General features: G+C 48.0%; 1 protein-coding gene across 1 annotated transcript; it reads right to left on the bottom strand.

The window, feature by feature from the left end:
• Positions 1-4,350: 4,350 nt before the first annotated feature.
• Positions 4,351-8,441, bottom strand: LOC121440250 (paraneoplastic antigen Ma3 homolog). Its single transcript, XM_041641005.1, has 2 exons — positions 8,020-8,441; positions 4,351-7,751 (listed from the first exon to the last, which is right to left on the bottom strand). Exon 2 carries the CDS (start codon positions 7,647-7,649, stop codon positions 6,282-6,284), a length of 1,368 nt encoding a protein of 455 aa, XP_041496939.1. The 5' UTR covers positions 7,650-7,751; positions 8,020-8,441; the 3' UTR covers positions 4,351-6,281.
• Positions 8,442-10,155: the final 1,714 nt, after the last annotated feature.

The following is a 10,155-nucleotide window of genomic DNA, read 5'->3' as shown; positions in this document are numbered from 1 at the left end:
TCCCTGCTTCTCTCCCTCCCCCTCCCTCCCTCCCTCCCTCCCTCCCTCACTCACTCTCTTTCCCTCCCTGCCTCTCTCTCCCCCTCCCTCCCTCCCCCCCCCCCTCTCTCTCTTTCTCTGTGTGTGTGTGTGTTTCTTCTATACCAACAGGTCACAACATATCCAAAGCTAAGTGACATCTCAGGCAATAGGTGTGAGTTGGTGAATTTTACAGCTCACAAGCAATAGAGAAGCAATTACTCAGTGCCCGGGGTCTGGGGTGTTTGGGCACACAGGTGAAAGTCAGCCCTGTGCAATGACACCACATCTGTCACACTGCACTGTGTGAACCCTAAGAAGAGGGGTACAGCACATGTCCTTGCAGGGAATACAGACCAGACCAGAGCTGTGCTCTTTGCTCCTCCACAGAAGTAGGACTGCAGGGAAATGATGCAGGAGTGGAGATGTTTGGACACAGGCCGAATGTCTGTGTCAAAGGGCAACTAATACCTGTCATTAACCTCACTTTTGTGCCAGTTGGACATGCTCATCAACAGTGGTATGGCCCTGTTAGTGCAGAAATCTAAGTGATGCTTCCCAGAAAAAAATGCAAATGCCCAGGTCAGCAGTAAGAAATCAACTTTGCCCTTTCATGTGCAGATGATGCCCACTGCCACATTCACTCTACAAGTGCCCTGAGATGTTGCATTGGACCATGGATTCAGTACATCTTTAGGGTACAGACTTTTAAAACCATCTCCATAGGCACCAGTTTCTTTTTTTTCATTTTTATTGCAGTTTAACTTTGCTTCTATGGGACATTTGTCTGCATGTATATTTTTAGACTCTCTTCATACCTGTAAAGTCACAAGAGAGTGTCATATCCCTCTCTAACTGGAGTATTATATTGGTGGTAATCTGCCATGTAATATTCAGAATCTAACCTGGAATAGGTTCAATTGGAATAGGAGCTAGTACTCTTAACCACTGAGGTGTAGAAAAAGCATAGGAGCCAGAGACAGTGGATGATTAGAAGGAAAACAGTGTTTTCTAAAGAGGTCAGTTGCTCACATAAACTCACACAAATTGTGACAGCATGCAGCAGACCCATGCAAGCTCAAGTCAAACAAAATCACAGCGTGGATTGGGCCAGTGTGATCCCTCAGCGAGGAGCTATTGGTAAGTAATAGCTGTTGAGAGAAGGGGAGGTAGCTCTCTTTGTGAATATGACATGTGGTAGCTCTGCCATGCTCCAGTAACTTACCACATACTTGATAGTATCTCGGCAGTACTCATGGCAGTCAATGGATTTCAACCATTATACAAAGTTGGGTGGGTTTGGAAGTGAGTGTAGAGTGGAGTACTGATGGAGAAGGAGACAAAAATAGCCAAAATACAATGTATGACATCCTTGAATAATTTATAGTATTTCTTAGAAAAGAAAACAAGGGACTAAAGTCATGTCTCAGAGGTTAAGAGTACTTGCTGATCATTTATAGGACCCAGGTTCACTTCTCAGCACCCACAGCACGTGACTCACAGTCACTTGTAACTCCAGTTCCAGAAGATCAATGCCCTCTTTTGACCTCCATGGACTCTTAGTGTAAGTGAGGTTCATACAGAGAAGCAGGCAGGTACGCATACACATAAATAAGAATACATTTAGAGAATGTATCCTTAGAAACTTTTGTTGGCATTCTAATAATGCCATTATTGAAATCAGTATATAGGTTAAAGCTACACCATTTTCCTGCTAAGTCACCATACTGCAGAGATCCCTATACATTCATGTTTGTTGTAAAATTATTAACAATAGACAAAATAGAGAATTAGCCTACATGATAATAAACTGATGAATATAGAAAATGTGGTATATTCACACAACTGAGTTTTATTGAACTATAAAGAAAAATAAAAGTATGAGACTTGAAGTGAAGCTAGATGAAACAATAGGTCATCATGTTAAGTAAAACAAGAACAAAACAAGTGCGGTGGTGGTGCACTCTTAATCCCAGCACTCAGGAGGCACAGGTAGGAGGATCTCTGGGAGTTCGAGGCCAGTCTGGTCTACAAGAGCTAGTTCCAGGACAGGCTCCAAAACCACAGAGAAACCCTGTCTCAAAAAACCAAAAAAGAACAAAATAAACAAAAAAAACCAAGCACAATCGACAAATATCATATATATGGAGTCTAGATTGCATATATGTCATCTATACAACATGAGTATACAAGGGCATGCATACATATCTGTGTGAGAGAGAGCGAGAGAAAGACAGAGACAGACAGAGAGAAGTGAAAGAGAAAGGTGAGACCATTTAGAGGGAAGAAGGAAAGCAGAAAGGAGGGATGTATGATAAGCTATGTTAATTAGGACCTGGATTTAGATCCCTGAAATCCATGTAACTGGCGCTACTGCACAAGACTATAATCACAGAACCCCAGACATGGAACCAGATCTCTAGAACTAACCAGCCTAACCAAATCAGTGAGCTCCAGGTTCAGTGAGGAACCTTGTCTCAAAAAATATGGTTATGAGGTTGGATAGATGGCTAAGTGGTTAAAAGAACATGATGCTTTTCTGGAGGATCCATATTCAATTTCCAATACTGGGTGGCTCCCAAACAGCTGTAACTCCAGTCCCAAACCTCCACAGATGTGCATGTGGTGCACATACATAAACACAGACAAAACACTCTCACACATAAAATAAGCCTTTTAAAGTTAAAAAAATCTTTTAAAAATTAAAAACAATACTGTGGAGCACAAATGAGGAGGCCATCTGATTGAGCCTTCAGTTTTGACGTGCATGTATATCTGCATTCACAAACATGGCATCCATGTAAATCCCACAACCATAAAAATTATAAAAATTAAAGATGGCTGTAGCATACCACAATGGGAGTTGGGCGATGGCAGCTCTCACCTTTAATCCCAGCACTCAGGAGGCAGAGGCAGGTGGATCTCTGTGAGTGCAAGGCCAGCCTGGCCTACAAGAGCTAGTTCCAGGACAGGCTCCAAAGTATCACAGAGAAACCTAGTCTCGGAAAAAAAAAAAAAAAAAAACCATAATGAGTCATGCATGCAGCAACAGATTGGCCAAAATGCAAAGCTGACAATATAAACATCTTTGGAGGACACATGAGCACTTCTGTGATCAGAGTGTAAACTGTCACATTAACTTTGGAAATCTGTCTGAAATTTCTTAATATATAGTAAAGTATAGGCCTAACAACATGCCCTAGCCATTCTAGTCCTGATTGTTTACATAGAAGAAAGGGGAAAAAACCGACAAAGATATCCAAGCAAGGATACTGTACTGAATTTCAGCATTTCAATAACAATAGTAAACAGTGGAAGAAAAACTTGAAAACAGGGATGTTCCCGGACTGGCATTAGGCTTTCTAGTCTGGGGGCTATCATCATTAATTCACATACTCTGTTGAGTCTCAGTTGTACAACTGATTTTGTGTGTGTGTGTTTGTTTTTGAAAGTCAGTTGTCTCTTGTTCTTTCCAACACCATTATTTAATTCCTTAAATAAATAAAAATATCAACAATCGTTATGTATTTGCAGCACAAATTTGCATGCTTTTTTTACATTCTTCTTTACTAACACACAAACATGTCATTCCTCCTCACACATGCAACAACAAACTCCTATACGTCAGGCTCTTCATTCTCATGTGCTCACATTCGTTCATGAATACACTCAAAGTCCATAAATTCACAGATACATATTCATAACCACATACTGGCAGAGTACTATGTGTTCATTAGCATGCACATTAATATTCCCATACACTGTACAACAAACACAATTTGACTAACACTTGAAAATGTGTACTAAAACTTAAACATGTATATTCATTAATATTGATACATTCAGAGGCATCTCTCACATTTGCTCACGTGTTAACAGATTCACTAACGCAATACTGCCACACACTAACGTGCAGTCACTTGCTAGTCTGTTGAAATACACAGAAATCTAATAAACTGGACACTCACTCACACACAATCACTAACTGACATACACATATTCATACATGATGTCATATCACACAGACAATATGCCAGGTCAGATACACTAAGCCTCCAGTGTATTGCCAGGCATCCGGGAGCCTCAGGTCCTGCTTGTTGTCCAATGCCCTCCTTTAAAAGCCGAATCTACTCATTCCTGGGGTCTCCCTGGGTGTCCTGGGGAAACCAGGAAAGTACTCTCCCTCCTCCCATACAACACCTAGTCACCTAACTCCCACTTACCCAGGGAGCCACATAGGCCCGCATGGGCTCTGCTTTGAACATATATTAATGTTGCTTCCTCTGCCTCACCCCATCCCCCACTTCAGAAGAGGCCAGAAACAGCTGGAACTTATATTAAGTTTATTGAACAGAGACATTTACTAAATATCTTGAAGAGAAAGGGATGAGAACACAAATGCTCCACAGCACTAGAAGCAACACAAGTTCTGGACCACCCCCATGGAGCTCCTCCAAAGGGCCAAACACTCTGGGATCCCTCTGTTATTTTCTCTCTTCCCAAGGGCCCAAGAACTACCTTTTGCAATCCCCTCAGCCTTTGGTGAACCCTTACAAGGAATTGCCCACTGTAGGGTGGCCCTGTCATATTCTGGTACAAGATAGTCACAGGACACTGCAAAGCACAGCAAGGAATATTCCATCAAGCCTGGGAAACATAGTCACAAGTAACTACAGGAGTAGAACATTACAGCACAGTCCCCAGGTCCCACCCATCTCCAGTTCAGGTCTTCCTGTCTGCTCCAGATTGAAGTCAGTCATAAGAGATCAACCAGTCCCTTGTCGACATCCTTGCTTCCCGCTGGCATCCAGGACTGGGCCTGGGGGTTCTGGGGAGCACTTGATCATGTAAGAACACCCACACATCTGCAGGAGAGCAAGCAGCGGGCAGCTGGCCTAGATGTACACCGGGAAAGCAGACGAGGAGCGTTCACAACACCGGTGGGAGGGGAGCTAGGCAGCCTTGGCTGGCAAAGCAGCTCACAGAAGCTCACAACAGGTGCCAGGAGTAGGGGCCACTGACCAGGTAGTCAGGGCCTCCAGCTGCTCAAGTTAACACACACTTCACTCACAGCTTGGTACAGAAGCAACGGGTGGGGGATGAGCACTCAAGGGGGAAAAGGACTCGGTGGACAGCCGAGTGGGTCACTATGAGGTTAGCAGATAAGTGGGTGGGGGAGGGGTTCCAGAGGCGGGAGTAGCCTCCCTCGGGATAGCAATGGGGAGGGGGCATCCGTGTTGGGAGAGCCAGGCAGAAAGAACCCTTGAGGCGGCCTCTTCTGTAACCTCCACCCGTCTGGTGTGGATGGCAGACGGAGGATGGCACCTCGGCAGCAGCGCCAGGCCACCCTCTCAGGTCGGCAGGGTTGGGGGCCAGCCGTGGCAGCTGCCTGCCGAGTTGTATTCACCAGGCTCTCCTTGCTTGCTCTCTGGAATTCTCCAGCAGCCCTGGACAAAAGAGAGCAGAACAAACTACCGCCCCAAGTCCTCCTGCTGCTGCTCTTCCACCTCCTTGTTCACACCAATCTGTCCTGCACACTCACGGGCTCTCAGACCAGCTGAGGGCACAAACCTTATGGTGCTGCGTACGCACCCCCAGCCCGGGGATCTTCTTGGGCACTGCTGTCTTCCCCCCACTCACAGTCCTGCCGGGGTGCCAGGATGGGATCTGCCTCCGGGTTGGCACTGGTGTCCCGGGGCCTTTGGGTCCAGGGACCCTGGTGTTTCACTCACGAAAGGACTCAAGGGTGCTGCCCTCATGAGGCTCCCCTAGAGCAGTGTAGATGATCCTGAAGACGGGCTGGATCCTGCGGCCTCCTCTCCGGAGCACTGTCTCCCGGCCTTGCTGCACTTCTCCCCAGGCATTGGTTCTCTCTGGCCAGGACAGCCTCCACACCCCATGGGGACCGGAAGTTGCTAGGTTTCTTAGAGTCACAGCCTTCCTATCTTCTGCCTCTGCTTTCCTGATGTCCCCATCTGAGTCCTTGTGGCTCCATGCAGCTGCAGTGGCTCCTGGCTTCCTCCTATGGTACATCCTAGGAGCCTTGCATCTGCTCATTACTGAGCTGAATGTGGTGTAGTTTTGCTTGTTAGAGTTTTCTCCAGCTGGCATTGGCTTAGGGGTCTTAACTTGTGCCTGGTTATGTTGCCATTGTACCTTACTAAGGTCCCCTGCCATTTCTCTGAACTGCTCTTTCCCCTCCTTCAAACATCTTTTTTGTCTCCTTGGCTTACGGGAACAGTGGTTACCCTGTTCCCTGGAGCCTACTTGGTCTTGGGCTTGGGGTGGCTCTTCTCCCAAGCCCAGGCCCCGTTTCCCATCTCCATTGCAGCCCGTCTCTTCTGCTTCACTAAGGTCCGGTTGGATGGGTTCAAGCAGTGTACTCTGATGTGGCCTTCTTCCCCGCAACTATAGCAGAATGTGTCATAATTCCGCTTTCTTGTACCTTGAGATCTATCTCTGGGCACACCTCCCCTTCGGTGCTGGCCTCTGCCCCTCCGGCGACGGGAACCCTGGTAAGATCTTTTCTCAAGACCACTGTCAAAGGCAGGAACAAACAGTGCCCTCTCCCTGCCTATTTCCAGCCCCTGTGGGCAGCTATTCTCTGCCCCCGTAGTAGCTTCCCACTCCTCCTCCTCACGAAAAAGCCTCATCAGGGCCAGGAAACCAGGTGGCTTCCGACGCTGTTTCATTAGCTTAAGTTTCTCTCGAAGTTTTCCAGTAAGGATGGCCCCACCTAAGATTCGTTTAAGGCGGGTCTGATTCACATTCCTTCGTGCTATTGCCCTTTTTTCTAGGGCTTTTTGGAGCAGGGTCTCCAAACGGATCACAAAGTTAGAAACTGTCTCTCCTGGCTCCTGATAAGCCTTACAAAATTTCATCTGGGCCATTCTGCGGCTCTCCACGGGCCCAAATACCTGGCGCAGGGCCTCCAGGCACTCCTTCACTGTGACGGCAGCATTGTTAGCACGGAGCACATTGACCACTTGTAGAGCGGGGCCTTGCAAGCATTCCATCAGCCTCCGCCTCTTCTCCACCTCAGGTACCTGCCACATCTGTAACATCTCAGTGGTGTGCTCAAGCCAGGAATCAAAGGCCAATAACCCTGGGAATGTCGCTGTGTTCCCAGAAAAGACTCTTAGTTCTCGGTACAACATTTGTTCTAGCAGAGACTGCATCACTGCACCGAAGGTCTGAGCCCAGGCCCAGAAATCTGCTGATATCGTTGCTTTGTTAGGTGAACAATTAGAGTATGTCCCAAGGAGCCTGTTTAGGTCTGATACTGAGCGCCTCTCTTCCTCTAAGAAGTGGTTCAGTCTATTGAGAAATTCATCATCTGAATTAGGGGGTTCCACAATCACTTCCCAGGGCCCACCCTTTCCTTCTATTTCCCTGGGTACCAACGCATAGTCAAAATCACGTGCAAGTTCCACCAGAAAGGCCTGGGCGTTCTCCTCCCTCCTAAACATCCTGCCAATGATCCTATATCTTCCCAGATGCCTGAGAGCTTCGTGCAGAGTCTCCTCAAATTCATCCTCACTACAGTCCTCAGGAATCCCCAGGATCAGCATAGACCTCTGGGTGTTCAGATGCTCCCCCCTACACCAGTCCTGCAACAGGTTCAATGGCATGGCTCCAACTTCAAGAGATTCTAATGTAGGGAGTGATTAGGGTGTGATGCACATAAATCTGGGGCAAATTCCAGATCCGTAGCCCTCCCAGGCCTCCAGAGTCTGTAAAAAGGGTGAAAGGAGATTAATGCGCCCCCCCCCCGCGTCCCTTCTATGCCACCCAGCCTCCACCCACCTCCTGCGAAGACACTTCTACAGCCCACCCCGCTGCGTGCTATAGCCCCCTCCTCACCCCAAAGGCTGCAGCGGAGGCCCCACCGGGTTGGGCCCTCCGCTGCAGCCCCCTCCCCAACCCAAAGGCTGCAGCAGTACCACCCTACTGGGCGGAGGGGGCTGCCCAGGCCAGCCGCTTCCTCCTGTGAGCTGGTACCTCTTAGGTCAAGATGCTTCCTCATTCACTGCCGCAGTGAGGTTCCCAGACTGCTCAGAGAGGAGGTGGGGTCGGACACCATTCCTTTCCAGGGTCTCTTGCCAGCTTCTTTGCTTTCTCTGGCCCTCTGGTCCCGCACGTCGTCCAATGCGCTGGCGCGGGCTCGCCTCCGCTCTCTGCAGTGCGGACTTGGGGCGGGGGTGCTGTGGCGCTGAAGCGCGGACCCTCCGCGTCGCCTGGGAGACCGCTGAGCCATTGGCGCATGAGGATCACGCGACAAGTCTGTTGCCTAGGCCTTGGGCAACCTGGGGCCTCAGGTGACGTCACCTGCTGCTGCCCACCCCCAACATACCTCCGCTACTCCAGCACAGAGGACCCCACCTCAATTCTCGGAATCTGGCGTTTGTGAGTCAGTATCCAGTGTCCTCCTGCCTTTGACTGTCCCCAAGCTGTCCCTTATCGTGAATCCAGGTCAGTTCCGCTCTCCCCGAGAATACAAAGTCAGGGCCCCAGAGTGCTCAGGGGTCTCCACAGAAGGGCACCAAAAATCTGTGTTGCCCCCTCCAGCTCTGTTTCCTGATCAAGGCCAGGGAGCAGGGACTCTGAGGGTTTTTGCCCTGGTGAGTCCCTATCTAGACCTAGTCTAGTGACAGAGCTGGGCAAGCAACACCTATTCTAGGTAGAGTCCCTGGAATAGATAGATAGCACATGAGCCCACACACCCCATCCCGCCACTCCCCATGGAGCGTGCACCATCTGGGTGATGGCCATCCCAGTGGAAGGGGCTGCAGGCACTTTCACCACTGTGGGGCCTGCATGCCTTCCTGCCCTTGGTGCCAGTGGCCAGCTCACAGGAGGGTCCAGCACTGGCGGGCCTTTCCTGCTCTGCATGCTGTATATCCAGCTTCTTGAAAAGCTGCTTTTCAGATTTGAAGCCCAAGGCAGTTGTGACCCACAGGATGAGAACTGCTGCTCCACAAGTAATGAGTCTCCTTTCATGACATACGGAATAGCCCCTTGGCATGCCTACTTTGGAGATCAAGCATGTATATACTCCTTAAATAACATCAAACACATTGTTCCCAATTAATGTCTCTCACAAAACAGTTGCTGCCTTCAGGCCTCATACTGATCTCAGCTTTGTTGCTCTAAAGGTTCAACTTGCTCCAAACCACTTCTTTATCTGCTCAACCTACACTGTCATATGCCAAACACGCTGGTTCCGGGAGGAGAGATGGCTCAGCTGTTAAGAGTACTGACTATTCTTGCAGAATAGTCAGGTTCTATTCCCAGCACCCACAGGCTGGCTTATAACTCCAGTTTCAGGAGATCTAATGTTCTCTTCTGGCCTCCATGGACACCAGGTATGAGGTGTACAGACATACATCAAGCAAAGCACTCACACTCATAAAACAGTCTTGTCAAAGCAGAGAGACTTGTCATGAATTTCTCTAAAACAGAGTTAATCTGTGAATGTTCTGAACATTAGGCAGAGGATTGGGTAACAGCAAAATTGGAACAATAGGTTTGAATTTGTTCAAATTGTAAAGTTTTTTCTTAACACATTTGTAAAGTTAATCATTGACCTTGAAGCCAATAGAAATGCATCATTTGCTTTGTGTCCCCATCAGCACATGTAGTAACCAGCACAAAGGTACCACATATGGAAAAGTGATGGGGAAACATCAGTTACATTGTCGAAGTATAGTAGACTGTGGAGAAGGAAACTGCGATTTATTTGGCCTTGCCCTGGACTAGAGCATCAGTGTGTAAGAAGGCCACTCAGAGGCCAACTAGGATCACCACGTGCTGCACTATGAGATACTGTACAGTAATTCTGCAGAAATGCTCTGCTTTTACAGGTTACTAAAGAGCAAATTAAGTAGGTATGTTGGGGACCACTATAGCTACATCTTTTAGAATTTGCAGATTGTCCTAATCTCTGAAATCCACCTCTGTCATTGTTTTATTATAATCTTCTGGCCATGTGAGATAGGAAGGGGTACATTTCTTCAGGCTTCCACTTGGTTTTCCTCATCTGCAGGGACAGGTGGGACAGTCACATTACTGAAATGCTACTGATGTTGACACTGACAACAACACCACACACACACACACACACACTTCATTAGTTAC

This window comes from Microtus oregoni, unplaced genomic scaffold, assembly GCF_018167655.1.
Source record: "Microtus oregoni isolate MIOR12 unplaced genomic scaffold, Mior012 000067F_000, whole genome shotgun sequence".
NCBI classification, from domain to species: Eukaryota; Metazoa; Chordata; class Mammalia; order Rodentia; family Cricetidae; genus Microtus; species Microtus oregoni.
The sequence above is the reverse complement of the archived record's forward strand: the minus strand, read 5'-3'. Positions and strand labels throughout refer to the sequence as shown.

Bases quoted from the DNA above. Each gene is read 5' to 3' on its own strand.
- LOC121440250 (XM_041641005.1), bottom strand. From the start codon at position 7,649: ATGCCATTGAACCTGTTGCAGGACTGGTGTAGGGGGGAGCATCTGAAC.